The following is a 19,556-nucleotide window of genomic DNA, read 5'->3' on the forward strand; positions in this document are numbered from 1 at the left end:
TGATCATGGTGAATAATTCTTTTTATATGCTGTTGAATTCGATTTGCTAGTATCTTATTGAGAATTTTTGTATCCATATTCATCAGGGATATTGGCCTGTAGTTCTCTTTGTTTGCTGGGTCTCTGTCTGGTTTAGGAATCAAGGTAATACTGGCTTCATAGAATGAATCTGGGAGTTTTCCTTCCCTTTCTATGTTTTGGAATAGCTTGAGAAGGATAGGTATTATCTCTGCTTTAAACGTCTGGTAGAACTCCCCTGGGAAGCCATCTGGTCCTGGACTCTTATTTGTTGGCAGATTTTTGATGACTGATTCAATTTCTTCGCTGGTTATGGGTCTGTTCAAGCTTTCTATTTCCTCCTGATTGAGTTTTGGGAGTGTGTGGGTTTTTAGGAATTTGTCCATTTCTTCCAGGTTGTCCAGTTTGTTGGCATATAATTTTTCATAGTATTCCCTGATAATTGCTTGTATCTCTGAGGGATTGGTTGTAATAATTCCATTTTCATTCATGATTTTATCTATTTGGGTCATCTCCTTTTACTTTTTGAGAAGCCTGGCTACAGGTTTATCAGTTTTGTTTATGTTTTCAAAAAAACCAACTCTTGGTTTCCATTGATCTGCTCTACAGTTTTTTTTTTTTTTTTTTTTGATTCTATATTGTTTATTTCTGCTCTGATCCTTCTTGTTTCTCTTCTTCTGCTGGGTCTGCAGTGTCTTTGCTCTTCTGCTTCTATTTCCTTTAGGTGTGCTGTGAGATTTTGCATTTGGGATTTTTCTTGTTTTTTGAGATAGGCCTGGATCACAGTATATTTTCCTCTCAAGACTGCCTTCGCTGCATCCCAAAGCGTTTGGATTTTTGTATTTTCATCTTCATTTGTTTCCATGTATTTTTTAATTTCTTCTCTAATTGCCTGGTTGACCCATTCATTCTTTAGTAGGCTGTTCTTTAACCTCCATGCCTTTGGAGGTTTTCCAGATGTTTTCCTGTGGTTGATTTCAAGTTTCATAGCATTGTGGCCTGAAAGTGTGCATGGTATGATATTAATTCTTGTATACTTATGAAGTGCTGTTTTGTGACCCAGTATGTGATCTATCTTGGAGAAGGTTCCATGTGCACTCAAGAAGAAAGTATATTGTGTTGCGTTGGGATGCAGAGTTCTAGATATATCTGTCAAGTCCATCTGATCCAATGTATCATTCAGGGCCCTTGTTTCTTTATTGATCCTGTGTCTCTATGATCTATCCTTTGTTGTAAGTGGAGTATTAAAGTCCCCTGCAATTACCACATTCTTATCAACAAGGTTGCTTATGTTCGTGATGAATTGTTTTATATATCTGGGGGCTCCCATATTTGGCGCATAGACATTTATAATTGTTGCTCTTCCTGATGGATAGACCTATAATTATTATATAATTCCCTTCTTCATCTCTTGTTACAGCCTTTAATTGAAAGTCTAGTTTGTCTGATATAAGTATAGCTACTCCAGCTTTCTTTTGACTTCCAGTAGCATGATAGATAGTTCTCCATCCCCTCACTCTCAATCTGAAGGTGTCCTCAGGTCAAAAATGTGTCTCTTGTAGACAGCAAATAGATGGGTCTTGATTTTTTTATCCATTCTGATACTCTTTGTCTTTTGGTTGGAGCATTTAGTCCATTTACATTCACTGTTATTATAGGAAGATATGGGTTTAGAGTCATTTTGATGTCTGTAGGTTTCATGCTTGCAGTGATATCTCTGGTACTTTGTCTCACAGGATCCCCCTTAGGATCTCTTGTAGGGCTGGTTTAGTGGTGATGAATTCCTTCAGTTTTTGTTTGTTTGGGAACACTTTTATCTCTCCTATTCTAAATGACAAACTTGCTGGATGAAAGATTCTCGGGTGCATTTTTTTTCTGTTCTTCACTTTGAGGATTTCCTGCCATTCCTTTCTGGCCTGCCAAGTTTCAGTAGATAGATCTGTCATGAGTCTTATCAGTCTCCCTTTTTATGTTAGAGATGTTTATCCCTAGCTGCTTTCAGAATTCTCTCTTTATCTTTGCATTTTGCCAGTTTCACTCTGATGTGTCGTGCAGAAGATCGATTGAAGTTACGTCTGAATGGAGTTGTCTGTGCCTCTTGGATTTCATTGCCTTTTTCCTTCCCCAGATCAGGGAAGTTCTCAGCTATGATTTCTTCTAGTACACCTTCAGCACCTTTCCCTCTCTCTTCCTCCTCTGGAATCCCAATTATGCGTGGATTATTGCATTTAATTGTGTCACTTAGTTCTCTAATTCTCCCCTCATACTTCTGGATTTTTTTATCTCTTTTTCTCAGCTTCCTCTTTTTCCATAATTTTATCTTCTAATTCACCTATTCTTTCTCTGACTCTTCAATCCGAGCTGTCATCGCCTCCAATTTATTTTGCAGCTCATTTATAGTATTTATAGTATTTTTTAGCTCCTCCTGACTGTTTCTTAGTCCCTTGATCTCTGTAGTAATGGATTCTCTGCTGTCCTCTATATTTCTTTCAATCCCAGCAATTAATTTTATGACTTATTTTAAATTCCTTTTCTGTTATATTGCTTAAATCGTTTTTGATCAGTTGGTTAGTTGTCACTACTTCCTGGAGTTTCTTTTGTGGAGAAGTCTTCTGTTTTGTCATTTTGGATAGTACCTGGAGTGGCGCGGAACTGCAGGGCTCTTCCTCTGTGCTGTCTGGAGTAACTTGAGTTGGTGGGCGGTGACGCAGCCAGACCTGTTGTCTGCCCCCAGCCCACCACTGAAGCCATAGTCAGGCTGGTGTTACCTTATCTTCCCCTCTCCCAGGGGCAGGACTCACTGTGGAATGGTGTGGCCCCTGTCTGGGCTACTTGCACACTGCCAGGCTTGTGGTGCTGCTTCCATGGGATCTGGCGTATTAGCTGGGGTGGATCCGCAAGGCGCACAGGGGTGGGAGGGGCAGACTCAGCTCGCTTTGCCTTCGGTGGTCCGCTTCAGGAGGGACCCTGTGGCACTGGGCGGGAGGTAGACCTGTGGGAGGGATGGATTCGCAGAAGCACAGCATTGGGTGTTTGCACGGTGCAAGCAAGTTCCCTGATGGGAACTGTTTCCCTTTGGGATTTTGGCTGGGGGATGGGCGAGGGAGATGGTGCTTCCCAGTTCCTTTGTTCCCCGCCAAGCTGAGCTCTGTCCTCTGGGGCTCAACAACCCTCCTTCCTGTTGTCCTCTAGCCCTCCCGCTCTCGGAGCAGAGCTGTTGACTTATAACATTCCAAATGTTAAGTCCCACTGGCTGTCAGAACTCAGGCAGTCCGGCCCCTCCACTTTTGCACGCCAAACTTCGGGATTCCACCTTGCCGGGCAGGCTGCCTCTCCACCACCCCGGCTCCCTCCCGCCAGTGCGTGTAGTGCACACCTCCTCTCCGCCCTTCCTGTCCTCTTCTGTCAGCCTCTCATCTACGCTTGGCTCCGGAGAGTCCATTCTGGTAGTTTTCTGGGTTATTTAGGCAGATGTGGGTGGAATCTAAGTGGTCAGCAGGACACCGTGGGCCCAGTGTCCTCCTACACTGCCATTTTCTGAAAGAGCCATGGTGAATAATTCTAATATACAATTCAATTTTATTTGCTAGTTTCTTGTTGAGAATTTTTTAAGCCATGTTCATCAGAAATATTGCCCTGTAATTCTCCTTTTTAGTGGGATCTTTTTCTGCTTTGGGAATGAAGGTAATGCTGACTTCATAGAATGAGTCTGGAAGCTTTCCTCCCATTTCTATTTTTTGGAACAGCTTGAGAAGAATAATTATTAACTCTTTTCTAAATGTCTGGTAGAATTCCCCTGTGAACCCTCTGGCCCAGGACTATTTTTTGTTGGGAGATTTTTGATAACTGATTCAATTTCTTTGCTGGTTATGGGTCTGTTCAAATTTTCTATTTTCTATTTTCTATTTTTCTATTTTTTCCTGTTTGACTTTTGGTAGGTTGGTGGGTATATAAGAATTTGTCCATTTCTTCTGAACAATATGTTCAGTTTGTTCAGTTTGTTGGCATATAGTTTTTCATAGTATTCTCTAAGAATTCTTTGTGTTTCTATGCTATTTGTTTTGATCTCTCTCCTCTTTCATTTGTGGTTGTATCTACTTGGGTCCTCTTTCTTTTCTTTTTGAGAAGTCTGGCTAGGGGTTTATCAATTTTATTTTTCTCCCAACAAACCAGGTCTTAGATTCATTGATATGTTTTACTATTTGGGGAATGGGTTCTACAGTGTTTATTTCTGCTCCAATCTTTATTATTTCTCTTCTGCTGACTTGGAGTATTTTGATGCTGTGTTTCTAGTTCCTTTAGGTGTAAGGTTAGGTTCTGTATTTGGAACCTTTTTTGCTTCTTGAGATAGGTCTGGATTGCATTGTATTTTCCTCTTAGGACTGCCTTTGCTGCATCCCAAAGCGTTTTGACTGTTAAGTTTTCATTTTCATTTGTTTCCATATACTTTTTAATTTCTTCTTTAATTCCCTGGTTGATCCGTTCATTCTTTAGTAGGATATTCTGTAACCTCCATTTTTTTGGAGGCTTTCCAAATTTTTTCTTGTGGTTGATTTTAAGTTTCAAAGCATTATGATCTGAAAATATGCATGGTATGATCTCATTCCTTTTATATTTGTGGAGGGCTGTTTTGTGACCCAGTATGTGATCTATTTTGGAGAATATTCCATGTACACTTGAGAAGAATGTGTATTCTGCTTTTGGATGAAAAGTTCTGAATATATCTGTCAAGTCCTTTTGGTCCAGTGTGTCATTCAGAGTTGTGGTTTCTTTGTTGATTTTCTGTACAGATGATCTGTCCATTGCTATAAGTGGAGTATTAAAGTCCCCTACAATCACAGTATTGTTCTCTATACATTTAGTTATGTGTGTAATGAATTGATGTATATATGTGGGTTTCCACATTGGGGGCATAAACATTTACAATTTTTAGCTCTTCTTGATGGATAGACCCCTTAATCATGATATAATACCCTTCTTCATCTTTTGTTATTGTCTTTGTTTTTAAATCTACTTCAGCTACTTCGGCTTTCATTTGATATCCAGTAGCATGATAGATGGTCCCTATCCCCTCTCTTCCAATCTGCAGTTGTCCTCAGATCTAAAATGAGATTGTTATAGGCAGCGTATTGATGGATCTTGCTTTTTTTTTTTTTTTTTAATCCATTCTGATACCCTATGTCTTTTGATTGGGGCATTTAGTTCATTTACGTTCAGAGTGATTATGGAAAGTTACGGATTTAGTGTCATTGTGTTATCTGTAGGTTTCATGTGTGTGGTGATATCTCGGGTCCTTTGTAGTCTTTGCCACTTTCCACTCACAGAGTCCACCTTAGGATCTCCTGCAAGTCTAGTTTAGTGGTCTTGAACTCCTTTAGTTTCTTTTTTTTTTTTTTTTTTTTTGGTCTGGGAAAGCCTGTAACTCTTCTGAATGACAGCCTTGGTGGATACAGGATTCTTCGCTATATATTTTTCCTATTCAGCACATTGAATATTTTCCTGCCATTCTTTTCTAGCCTGCCAAGTTTCAGTGGACAGGTCTGCTACTACCATTATGTGTCTACCCTTCTTTGCTAAGGCCCTTTTGTCTCTAGCTGCTTTCAGAATTCTCTCTTTATCTTTGCATTTTGCCAATTTCACTATTATATGTTCTGGTTTTGACCTGGTTTTTTTTTTGTTTTTTTGTTTATTTTGACGGGAGTTCTCTGTGCTCTCTTGATTTGGATGTCTGTGTCCTTCCCAGAAGGAAGTTCTCAGCTATAATTTGTTCAAATAAACCTTCTGTCTCTTTCTCTCTCCTTCTTCTTCTGTAATTTCTATGACACCGATATTATTTCGTTTCATTGAATCACTTAGGTCTCTAATTCTTCCCTCATGGTCTAGTAATTTCCTTTCCCTCTTTTTCTCAGCTTTATCATTTTCCATCATTTTAGCTTCTATTTCACCTGTTCTCTCCTCTGCTTCTCCTATCCTTGCTGTCAGTGCATCTAGTTTATTTTGCATCTCATTTACAGCACTTCTTAATTCATCATTACCATTTCTTAGGTCCTTGATCTCTGCAGCAGTTGATTCTCCGCTATCTTCTTTTCACGCCCACCTCTTAGCCTTATGATCATTATTCTAAGTTCTTGTTCAGATACATTGTTTATATCTGTTTTGAGCAATTCTCTGGTTGTCTTTTCTTCCTGGAATTTGTTTTGAGGGGAATTCGTCTCTTTTGTTATTTTGGCTAGTTTTCTGTCTTTTATGTGTTTTAATAGCTTGTTATGAGTCCTGCACCTATGAATAATGCTATATTAAAAAGAGGTTACACATTATCCAGGACCTGGTACTTCTGGAAGTGTTCTTGGTGTGTGTTGTGTGACTCTGTTGTTGTATCTTTGGTTGCTTTATCCCACTGCTCGTATTGGTGGATTGGACCTTCCCCCAGGTATGCTGTGATTTGTTCTTTGAAGTAACTCTGGAAAGAAGGAAAAAGTGGCCAGGGAAGAAGCCTTATCCTATACAAGAGAGAAATGACAGGGTGGAATAAAAAAGACCAGTTAGAGAAGGAAAGAAACTATTAGACTTAATACTGAGACAGAGAGAGGAAAATAAAGAAGATAGAGGTACAGAACAGGTATTAAAAAAATAAAGTAAATTGCCTGATTAAACAAACAAAAAAAAAGGAAAGAAAGAAAAAATATTTATATAATAAGAATTGACCAAAAATTGAATCAGGAAGTATGAGGCTAATTCCAATGGGGAAAGAAAAAAAGAGGAGAATAGAAAGAAAAGAAAGGGAAAAGAGAAGGAAAGAAAAGTGAAAAATATATAATTAAAACAAAAACAGAATAACATACAAAACCACACGACAGTTGTTTGTTGGTGCCTTAGGACTGGGGCCTGTGCTGGTCTGGAGGAGAGGTCTTCTGGTTCAGTCAGTGTTAATCTCACTCTGGTGGATAAAGCAGTTACCAGGCATGGAGGTGCAGGGTTTGGCGTAAATGGCTTCCACCTCCAGTGGTTGCCACTGACCTGTTCCTTGAAGCACTGCTGTGTTGGTGATGGGGAGAAAAATGGCGACACCCCAGTCTCTCCTCCCCAAATGGGTATCTCAAACCACGCCATTCAGGCAGCCCTCGTAGTAGCATGGGTGGAGTTCTGTGGGTGGTGATCCTTGTCAGTTGTTTGTAATATCTGGAACACCAGTGGGGAGTCTGACATGGGCGTTGCAAGGGTAAGCTCTTTGCTCCAAGTTTGCTCCAAAGCTCAGAGTCCAGATGAAAAGGCTCATCTGCAATTCATCCTCTTAGAATGGCAACAGTTTTTTAAAATGCAAATTTGCTTATATCACTCCTCGGTTTAAAATATTCCCATAGCTTCCCATTACCATTAAAATATAGATTGAATATGTCAACATGTGGCCTTTCAGAGCTGGCTCCTGGATATGTCTTGTATCGCTAACCCTCTTGCTCTCTAAACTTTAGCACCACTGGCCTTTGGTGAGTTCTTCAAACACATCATAATTCCGCATACCAGAGGCCTTGAGGCTTTCTTTCCTCCCATGCTCATTCTAGCTAACTTGTTCTCATCCTTTATATCCCACCTAACATATCCCTCCCTCTCACCCTTCAGACTATACCACACTCCCTATTATATGTTCTCATAGCACTTCCTAGCACATACATACATTTGTAATTTTCACATTTATTTTGTGACAACATAATTAATATTCTGCTTGTCCTATAGAATGTAAGATCCAGGATATCAGGAATAGTATGTTTTTTTTTTTTTTTCTAATTACTGTATCCCAAAACCTAAAACAGTGCTTGGAACATTATAAATTCTTTATAAGTATCAACTGAATGAATGAATGAATGAATGAATGGCTTGATCTAATGATGAATTTTAGAATCTCTAAAAAAAATCGTCAGTCACTCACAGGTATCCTAACACAGAGTTTGAGCCTGTACACCCTGAAAGAGATCTCAAGTTCAAATATTCTTTCTACTTAATTAAATTCAAGTCCATGAGCTTTTCATAATGGCCAACAAAATGTCCTTTGTATAAGTTGAGGACATTAGTGATGACATACCTGAGTAAAAACCATCCCCACTCGTGCTACATGTGAGTTGTAATTTTCCATAAAAAGCAGTTTTAAGAGTATTTCTATTGATTTTGAAAATCTTTAATTCATTTTACTTTTTGATGCTCCCTAGACTTACCCATTGAACAGTAATTCCACAAGGATTTGGGGGAAGTTAAGTCAAAGGTGAACACTGAGAGAATCTATTCCCATCTCTACTTCCAAATAAGGGTATTCTAAGAGAAGGCATTAGGTGATAGTTTGTAAAAGGAATAATTGTGATAACTATGCTCACAGCCAGAGCAAAAGCCAAGGTAAAATTTCCCCACAATTTTTCACCCACATTTGTGGCAAGGCAAGGCTAGGCTAGGCTGCAAGATTTAGCCAGTTATGAAACACTTAGCCCATTTGTTTTATATGAGGATTTTGTTAGTTATATAAACAGTGAAAACAAATTAAAAGGGCTAGATACCCATGTCCCTTATGCAGGGTCATACCATATCAAAAGGGCTTTTGTTGATGAATGCATCATATGTAGTAGGACACCATGTTGCTGACAGCCAATTTCATGCTGCACCTAAGCAGTTTTATAGCCTGTAACTCTACCCTGAAGGGAGCTAGGTAGCAACCTTTATATCGCATCAGAATCTAGGGGGCAGTGAGAAACTGATGACACCCTCTCCGGGGCAGTAGGGAGGCAAGTGAAAAAGGTTCTTGTGGCAGCTCTTCACCTGCCTCCATGTTCTTCTACTACCAGAGGATCACAGGCTTTCTGCCAAGACTTTTATTCACTGAAGCTAAGCCTTGTATATGTGGCTCATGTGTTGGCATGCTAGGTTGCCAGGATGCCATAGTGTATTCATTCCCCGACACACTAGTAAGTGGAATCTCCCCCAAGTCCACAGACTCCTTACCATTTTACTGTGTTCTAGACTAGAAAGTTGAAGTTTAAGGGAGACAGACATGGCTTTCTATATTCCTTCTTTTATTTATGTGTTTCTCTCAAAAATCCTGCTACTTACATACCATTATTTTGATTCCAGATTTAAATTTTATTTTCAACCATGGCTTTAAGTATTTTTTGAATTCTTAGTCTTTCTCATTTTTTTCCTCCGTGTGACAAAAAAATCAGTGATATGACTAAGAGTTTGCCTAAACAGTAGCACAGAAATGTCCTAAGAATTTCACATAAAAGTATATACACAATTTCCTGTGGCTAACTGGAAATCCAATATTTGGTAGATTATACATACATTTGAAGGTAACTGTAGATTTTACAGATTGGATCAAGGTGTTTTAACTGATGACAATAACTGTACTGTAGGCTTGCTGAGATCTGCAGCAGTCTTTAATTTTATTGTAGAAGTGAGTATATTGCAGGATGTAGACACTGGGCATATCATCTATGCTGAAGAGATACTTGCTGCGTTTTTTTTCAGTAAAATATTTCCCCTTTATCTTGTCTCAATAGAAACGAAATCAGTATCACTGTGAAATTCACCAGTCGCTTCCTTCATCCTGCTGAAGCTTCACTGTTATTGATTTCAAAACCTAAGCATGGGATAGGAGGTACTACAATGACTTTTGCTCTTAAGGGTGAAGTCCTCAACTTTAAGGCCATTGTAAGTAAATTTTCCCTATTTTATATGTCTGCTTCTCTTCGCAGGCCATGGAGTGTCCCAAGCACAGCTATTCCTCCAAGTTTTATCTCTATATAGCACCTGTTCTTTGAGATGGTGTGTGTATAGACACATATGTGCACATACTTACATATGCACAATTCTTGGCTTCTCTGTCTCTGATATTCTTGCTTTGATACTCTTTCTCTGGAAATAATTCTTCAATTTTATAAGGGAATTTGAATGGATTTGTATTGAGTGTTACTTTAAGGTCAAATTTTTAGGATTATATTCGTTCTTTTCATGATGGAGTCATTCACTGTACACATAGCAACTTTACATCCCCTTCTGCCCTGAAGACTTGTGATTTTAAGGTAAGAAATCCCTGGGCTTTTGTCTATGTTTTTGTTTGAATTAAGTGTTGGTGGTTTATGCAGTAAAGAAAATGTTTCTCTTCTCTGATAGGAACATTTATCAATTTATCTTGAATGTCCCATGGATCAAATCTATACTATGAAGCTCATGCGGGCTCTCTGTTTCCTTCTCCATCTGGCTACTCATGGTTTTAGTAAACCAGAGTGTGGATTGGATAATAATGGAGAAATAAAATAAGATAATAACATGACCGATCTAAAAATGTAGAATTCCTAGAATCTTATTTTCTGTGGAAGTCCTTCGGGTAGTTTGAGGTTTTAGTTTTATATTTGTGCTTTTTTTTTTTTTTTTTACTGTTTACTTATTTTTGAGAGAGAAAGACAGAACATGAGTGGGGGAGGGGAAGAGAGAGAGGGAGACACAGAATCTGAAGCAGGCTCCAGGCTCTGAGCTGTCAGCACAGAGCCCGACATGGGGGCTCGAACTCACAAACTGTGAGATCATGACCTGAGCTGAAGTTGGATACCCAACTCACTGAGCCACCCAGGTGCCCCTGTACTTTTATTATAGTACAAATACGTCATCTTAGCCACCACATTATAAACACAAGCATGTGTTTATACTCACAGAGCTCTATGTGTGCACTCTGCCTCTTCTTTATGTCACATATAGTAGGCATGTATGTGATTGATTAACTTGCAGATGTGAAACCATGCTCGGTCATTAAGGAAATCAATTTTAAAGAAATCAATTCAGGACACACTATTGTGACAAATAATTCACTTGTTAGCAAAGTATTATGGATCATTAATGTCGTGAAATCAATCTATTTTTGTTCTTTCCCACCCAGATTTTAGTAGTACAATATTTGTGGGACAAGGGGAATTATATAAATTAATATCACTGTAATATTTAAACAGGCTGTTTTTTAAATACTTTAAGTTTATATATGGCAATTCATAGTACTCTTTTGTTATTTTCATATAGAATTTTTTTTATTTTAGGAAATTATAAATTGTAAATCCCCATGTTACACATGGAAAGAAATCACTGTAAAGGTTAAAAATCCCTTCCATTCTGCTGGGGACTTCAGGTAAGTTATTCTTTTCATATAATTTCTTTGCCATTAGTCATGTTCAAGCTTAAGGGGAAATAAGTAATTCTTTTCACTATGAACCTTTTGAGGAGAAACTTTGTGTTGATATTACACCTATTACACAATAAATATTATGTTACATAGTAAATTTATGAGCACCATCATATAAAACAGAATAAATAATGAAGATAAATCAATTTTTCTTGACATGCTGTTTGATCTATATAAAGCTAAAAGATTGATCATATCAAATTTATGAATTTTGTTTATGAGCTTTCTGTGTACTGAGATGTACTGTTTTAATTTTTTTTAATTTATAATTATGGTGCGCCTAACTTGCTCAGTCAGTAGAGCATGTGACCCTTGATCCCAGGGTTGTAAGTTCGAACCCCACATTGGGTATAGAGATTACTTTAAAAAGTTATAATTAATAGGCTTTTTTATTCCTAATCTTATTACATCTGTTGCTTTCAAAAAGTGAAATATTGATTCAAACAGAAAATGAATTTTTGCTTAAGGCATCATGATTAATTAAAATCGCACGTTAACCATGCATTTACGCATTTGGAGATTTAATAACAACAATTACAACAACACAAATTTGAGATGAAAAGACAATAAAATGCTTACGTATTATTTAAGGTCACAATAGACAAATATCTTTATGAACTTACATATTGAGGGACAAGATGGTCAATGATACCTCTGTACTGCTTCAATTGTGCACTGGTTCCATCACCTTTAGAAATCAAATCGTCAACAACAGTACTTGTGTTGACACTAGAAGTTGTATGTATGCTTATTATTTTAGTATTTGATAATTTCCAGTTTTTAATATCACTATATATGAAGACTTTTGGTAATTTCTTATTAATAATCATTTGTTGTTTACAAAACAATTTTTGTTGTTGTTAAAACAGTTATTGGTGAGGGGCACCTGGGTGGTGGCACAGTCGAGTAAGCATCCCACTCTTGATTTTGGCTCAGGTTATGATCTCAGGGTTGTAAGATCAAACCCTGTGTGAAACTCTGCACTGGCATTGTGGAGCCTGCTTGGGATTCTTTCCCTCTCCCCTGCTCACATCCTCTGTCTCAAAAGAAATAAATAAACTTAAATAAAAAAACAGTTATTGGTGAATTTATGGTTCCTGTGTTCATGTGAGGGAGAGTTTTATTTACTGTACTTTTATTAAAGTGTTATATCAGAATACAAGGAACAGAAAAATGTCAGAATATATAGCAGTAATCCAGTATTAAAATATGCCCTTAAATGAACCAAATGACTGTTCTGCATAAGACATCAAGATTAAACATAATTAGTCTTACATTCTAGTGGTAGCACTGAAAGGAAATCTCAAAGTTCTAGGAGTTGCTAGATGATTATAGTTGTATGTTTTTCAAAAAATCATAATATTTTATTATTACTCTATGGTTTATCTCAGATTGAGTTAAAATAGTTGCTTCTTTCAACTTTTTTTTTTTTTTTTTTTTTTTTTTTGGGACAGAGAGAGAGAGAGCATGAATGGGGGAGGGGCAGAGAGAGAGGGAGACCCAGAATCGGAGGCAGGCTCCAGGCTCCGAGCCATCAGCCCAGAGCCTGACGCGGGGCTCGAACTCACGGACCGCGAGATCGTGACCTGGCTGAAGTCGGACGCCCAACCGACTGTGCCACCCAGGCGCCCCAAAATAGTTGCTTCTTATGAGAAGTGCATGGTTTGTCTGGTAAAAGACAAGATTGTTAATTGGGGAATTTTGACTCCTTTCTCCTTTATGTGAATGTGGCCCTCAGACTTAGGCAACGGACATATAAACTCAAACTTTTTCTTTTAAATATTTGTTTATTTTAGAGAAAACCTACCCGTGTCCACAAGTGGGGATGGGGCAGAGAGAGAGAAAGGGACAGAGGATCCAAAGCAGGCTCTGTGCTGATAGCAGAGAGCTGCATGCAAGGCTGAAACTCGCAAACCATGAGATCATGACCTGAGCCAAAGTCAGATGCTTAACCAGTTGAGCCACCCATGCACCCCATTAACTCAAACTTTTAAAACCAGTTACAAAATTTCTAAGATCAATATTTTACAGTAGGCATGTATTTTAAAATTTAAAAATAATGCAATAGAAAAGAAAGGAAATTTAACTGCCAATTAATTCTTATGTAGTCTTTATTATTATTATAAACATCACAGTAAGTGACCTAGTTTTTAATGTTACACTTTTTAAAAATTTTTATTTAAATCTAGGTTAGTTAATTTATAGTATACTAATGATTTCAGGAGTAGAATGTACTAATTCATCACTTGCCTATAACACCCAGTGCTCATCCCAACAAGTGCCCTCCTTAATGCCCATCACCCATTTAGCCCATGCTCCCACCCAACACCCCTCCAGCAACCCCCAATTTGTTCTCTGTATTTAAGAGTCTCTTATGGTTTCTCTCTCTCTGTTTTTGTTTTATTTTGTCTTCCCTTCCCCTTATGTTCATCTGTTTTGTTTGTTAAATTCCACATATGAGTGAAATCATATGATATTTGTCTTTCTCTGACTTATTTCGCTTAGCATAGAACACTCTAGTTTCCATCCACATTGTTGCAGATGGTAAGATTTCATTCTTTTTGATCACTGAGTAATATATGTTACAGTTAAAAAACCAGAATTTAATTATTAACAGTCGAATATGAAACGTACTTTACAATAAAATAAAAATGTCCATGTTTTCCCCCCAAATTACATGCACTCTAGTGACCAGATTTGATCATTTTTACTCAAAATTTAACATTACTTTTAACCAAAATGGCAACCCGGCCTAGATTTAACAGAGACAGGATTTACCCACGTCTCTGTCTACCACATTAGTAGTTCTCAAATTCCTCCTTTGCAGAATGCAACTATTTCTTGCTATATAATGATTTTATATATTGTAAGATTTGATTTGCTAGTATTTTGTTGAAGATATTACATTTATAATCGTAGGATGTAATGGTGTAATTCCCTTTTCTAGTGATGACTTTGTTTTTTGTGTCATTAGTACTAGCTTCTGAAAATGATTTGGAAAATGATCCTTTCTATTCTATTTTTTGGAAGAGTTTGAAGGATTGGTATTAATTTTTTTAGTCTTCGGTAGAACTCACAACTAATGCCATCTGGGTCCGAGCTTTGCTTTGTGGGAAGTTTATTTCATTGCTAGTTCCACTGCTTTATTTGTTATGGGCCTAATTAGGTATTCTATTTCTCCTTAAATCAGGTTTGACAGTTTGTGCCATTCTAGGAATTTGTGCATTTCCTCCAAGTAATCAGTTTGTTGGCATAGAAGTTTATATAATATTTTCTTATAATCCTTTTTTTCCTAGAAAGTCAATGGTGATGGCCCTTCTTCCATTCCTTATTTTAAAAATTTCATCTTCTTTCCTTTATTCTTGATCAGTCTAGATCAGTCTTATCAGTGTTATTGATCTTTTCAAAGAACCTTTTTTCTGGCTTCCTTGATATTCTCTATTGTTTATCTTTGTTAAGGTAGGGTTGATAAACAACAGAAAAAAAACCCTGCATATGTTTACTGTATGCAATTTGATGAGTTTGGACACATGCATACAGCCATAATACTATCACCACAATTAAGGTAATAAACATATCCATCATCGTTTTCAAAAGTTTCCTTGTGTTAATTTCTCTCTCTTTTTTTTTTTTGGTGGTAAGCATACTTGACATGACATGAGACTTACCCTCTTAGCACACAGTGCAGTGTTATTAAGTCTATTGTATATCACATCTCTAGTACTTATTCATCTTGCATCACTGAAACTTTATATAACAATTCTCCTTTTCATCCTAGTCCCAAATCCTAGCAACCGCCATTCTATTCTTTACTTTTTGAGTTTGACCACTTTAGACACCTCATATAAATGGAATCATACAGGATTTGTCCTTCTGAGACTGGCTTATTTCACTTAACATAATGTCTCCGAGTTTCATCCATGTTGTCACATGTTGCAGGATTTTCTTCCTTTTTGAGATTGAATAGTGTTCCACCGTAATATACATACACTCAACACATTTTCTTTATTCATTCATTCATCTGTGGATGGACATTTGGGTTGTTTGGATTGTTTCTGTATTTTGGCTGTTGTGAACAATGTTGCAATGAACATGAAAGTAAAGATATATTTTTGAAATCCTGATTTCAATTTCTTTGGATCAATACCCAGAAGTGGAATTGCTAGATGACATGGTAGTGCTATTTTTAATTTTTTGAGAAAGCTGTATACTGTTTTCCTTAGTGGCTGCACCATTTTATATTCCCACCAACAGTATGCCAGTGGTCCCTTTCTGCAGATACTTACCAACATTGTTATCTTTTTGTTTGTTTGTTTGTTTGTTTGTTTTTGATAATAGCCATTATGGCAGGTGTGAGGGGATATCTAATTGTGGTTTGAATTTGCATTTCCCCGATGAGTAAGGATGTTCAACATGTTTTAATATGCATGAAAAGTGTCTGTTCTTATCCTCTGCCCAATTCTTTATTGGATTGTGTGTTTTTTTGTTTGTTTTTTGCTTTTGAGTTGTATGAGGGTTTTTTTTAATTGATTTTGGATATTAATTTGTAAACATTTTTTCACATTTAGTAGGCTGCCTTTTCATTTATTTTTTTTCAAATTTATTCATTTTTGAGAGAGAGCGAGCATGCATGTGAGTGGAGGAGGGGCAGAGAAGAAGATTGAGAGATTGAGAATCTCAAGCAGGCTCTGCACTGTTGCCATGGAGCCTGATTCAGGCCTCAAACCCACCAACCTGATCATGACCTGAGCCAAAATCAAGAGTCAAACCCTAAACCAACTAAGCCACTCAGGGGCCCCACCTTTTCATTTTTGTTACTCTTATATAGCTCTATTCCATTTCCCCCTATTTTGTGGTGTTTTTGTCAGACATTATCAGTGGTGTTGCAATAATCAGTAATGTTACATAACATTTTTCGGTATTTCTTTTTTTAATTGTGGCGTAATTTTTATGATCTGAAGAAAGCTGAGAGAAGGGTAGTGTATTAGTTTGCTAGTGCTCCCATAACAAAATACCACAGACTGGGTGGTTTAAACAATAGAAACTTATTTCCTCACAGCTCTGGAGGCTAAAAGTCCAAGATCACGGTATTGGCAGATTGGGTTTCTCTGAGGCCTCTCCCCTTGGTTTGAGGATAGCCAGCTTCTTGCTGTGCCCTCACGTCATCTCTTCTCTGCGTGTGCACATCCCTGGAGTCTATGTGTGTCCACATTTCCTCTTAGAAGAACACTAGTCAGAATGAATTAGGGCTCACTCTAATGGCCCCATTTTAACTTAATCACATTTTAAAGGTCCTGTTTTCAAATACAGTCACATTGTGAGAGTACTAGGCGTTAGGGCTTTAACATATGAAATGTGAGGGAGGACAAAATTCAGCCCATAACCGAATGGATACATTTATAATTTTCATTATATTAGCCTTTTTTTTTTTTTTTTTTTTTTTTTTTTACCATTTTTGTTTCTATTTGTTCCTTTGGGTTCACATTACCTTTTGGAATAACTCCCCTGCCCCAGTCCAGCTTCACTCTCACCCCACCTCATTTCTCAAACAGTCTTTCTTTTCCTTTCTCTTTGTCCTCTCCTTCTGGTAATTGCATTACATGTGTGTTGGTGCTTTTTTAATGGTGAGCCAGATATGTATTAGACTCTGTTTATTTTTTCCTTATTCTATTTTCTGTGTGTTCTTCAGATTGCCTAATCTCTATCGGTCTTCAGTTTGTTAATTCTTTTTTATTTTTCTGCCAGTTTAGATCTACCATCGAGCTGCTCTAGTGATTTTTTTTTTTATATTTGTTGTTGCAGTTTCCATCTCCAGAATTATTTTGTTCTTTTATTTCAGTCTCTTTTTTTTAATATTCTCTATTTGCTGTTACGTTGTCATCATATGTTCCTTTACTTCTTTGGCCATACTTAAGTTTTTGAAGACATTTATAATGGCAGTCTTGAATTAATGTTCTGTTAAATCTGACAGCTGGTTACGTTAACATGTGGTTTCTCTTGCCCACTTCTTTTCACGTCTCATCATTTTTATGTTGAAAACTAAACATTTTAAAAGATATATTCTAGCAGCTGAATACTGGTCCCATCTCCCATGAGATTGTTAATGGTGTTGGTTAACTTCTTAACTGACTGACCATCTTATTTTAGTAATATTTGCGTCCTCCCCAGAAAATCTCCACACACAAAGTATGAAGCCTCTGATGTTAATTCGTGGGGGACATAGCCTTGGGAATGCCCACAGTCAATCTGGGATGACAGTGGCTTTGGCAGGATTCCTTTTGACTATCTCTTTTTGCCTCCACACCCATATGTTAGATTTTGCTAATTCCAGTTCTATAGGAGGCATAAATTGCTCCTCAGATAAATTCAATCAAATCTAGGCTCCTTTGAAATAATAGTTTCTTAAGTAAGTGTTTAATTAAGATTTATTCTGTCCCCACCAGGGCTCCTCCCAGCTGTCCCTTTCCCCTGTTGTTTACTAGCAAAGTAGCAGGCATGCAGTTTAGCCAGTGTTTCCATTGAATCTACCAGTCTACTCCCAATTGCCCTTTACCTCAACCTGTACTATTTTTTTTAATTTTTTTTAACGTTTATTTATTTTTGAGACAGAGAGAGACAGAGCATGAACGGGGGAGGGGCAGAGAGAGAGGGAGACACAGAATCGGAAGCAGGCTCCAGGCTCTGAGTCATCAGCCCAGAGCCCGACGTGGGGCTTGAACTCACCGACCGCGAGATCGTGACCTGAGCCGAAGTCGGACGCTCAACCGACTGAGCCACCCAGGCGCCCCATCCTGTACTATTTTTAAGAGCATCCTTGGTCTTAACCTTCTTCATACTTTATTGAAAATGAAGTTAGTTATCAGTTCCTTTCGGAAGAGATTAAGAACTGTCTGTTTTAAGGCCATCTTCTCCTTCCAGGCAAAATCTCTAAACCATGGCCCTGTAGCTGGCGGTGGGGATGGTGTTGCACTTTCCCGAATACCGCCCGTGCATGAGGTGCTAAGTGCTAGGTGAGATAGGGACAACAGCTTTAGGTCTTCTTATTTTGCTTCTGCCAGCACCAGACAAGCACTTTGTTAGCTAGGGTGAGGACAGTTTCACACCTATGTAGAGTCTCTGTCCTGTGACTGGGCAGAAGAGGGATACCCCCAACGCCTCTCAGCTGCACTTGCCCAGAACTTAGCAGTGTGTACTGGGGGCAGGATGAGAAATGTTGATATCCTACACCTCCCAGAAAACTATAGTTCTCCAACTGGGAGCTGGGTAAGTTGAGAGCCTTGTATTCTTAGCTGTGCCAGTGAGGAGTAGGGTTTCCGTGTTACTGAGTGGGGGAGGAAGAGAGAGCGAGGGGTTTTGGTTCACAAATTATAGCCTTTCTTACTGAATGCAGTAAATATTGTTGAATAGATTTTTCTTCATTTACTATATTCCCTTAAGGATAATTTCTAGAGAATTATTACAGTTGATTTTTACAACTTTTACTCATTTTCCTGGGGAGTGGGTCTGGGGAGCTGTCATGGTGTCATGCTCAAACAATGTTTGCTTTCAGTTCTATTTGGCCCATTATTACTATGGACACTCCCAGTCTCTGTTGCTGTTTGCATGGTATGTCTTCTTAAATGTTTTCCTCCCAATCTGTTTGTATCTTTGAACTAATGTTTATCAGTTTTCTAATCTGTTTTTATCCATTTTGTCAACCTCTGCATTTTGATTGGAGTGTTGAATCTATTTAAAGTTAATGTAATCTCAGGGCATCTGGGTGGCTCAGTTGGTTAAGCGTCCTGACTTTGGCTCACTTCATAATCTCAGTGAGTTCAAGCCCTGTATCAGGCTTTGTGCTGACAGCTGAGAGCCTGGAACCTGCTTCAGATTCTGTGTCTTCTCTGTCTTTACCTCTCCTCCGCTTGTGTTTTCTCTTTCTCTCTCTCTCTCTCAAAAATAAATAAACATTAAAACATAAATAAATAAACAAAGTTAATGTAATCTCTGATACATTATATCTGCAATTTTGGTACCTATTTTCTATGCCTTATGTCTTTGTTCCTTCATTTCTCCATTACTTCTTGGTTTTGTAGTATATATTTATTTTTGTGTAAAGTTTTTATTCCTCCTTCTGTCTTCTACTGTATCTTATTTTCTTAGTTTACCCTGAAGATTATAATTAGCATCCTAATTCAAAATAATGTAGCGTGGTGTAGCTCAGTCAGTTGAGCATCCAACTCTTAATCTTGGCTCAGGTCATGATCTTGCGGTTTGTGAGATTGAGCCCCGCATCTGGTTTGTGCTGACAGCATGAAGCCTGCTTGGGATTCTCTCTCACCCCCACTCT

The 19,556-nt window shown here is 37.9% G+C and overlaps 1 protein-coding gene across 2 annotated transcripts in view; it reads left to right on the forward strand.

Moving 5' to 3' along the window:
- Window positions 1-19,556, forward strand: part of CFAP47 (cilia and flagella associated protein 47) — a 566,822-nt gene that overhangs the window by 266,783 nt on the left and 280,483 nt on the right. For both annotated transcript variants that reach the window (XM_045050610.1, XM_045050611.1), the window contains 2 exons: window positions 9,558-9,708; window positions 11,085-11,173. In XM_045050610.1, coding sequence (XP_044906545.1) covers window positions 9,558-9,708; window positions 11,085-11,173 — 240 coding nt within the window. The remainder of the gene's footprint in view (window positions 1-9,557; window positions 9,709-11,084; window positions 11,174-19,556) is intronic.

The sequence above is a fragment of the Felis catus genome, chromosome X, assembly GCF_018350175.1.
Source record: "Felis catus isolate Fca126 chromosome X, F.catus_Fca126_mat1.0, whole genome shotgun sequence".
Classification (NCBI taxonomy): Eukaryota; Metazoa; Chordata; class Mammalia; order Carnivora; family Felidae; genus Felis; species Felis catus.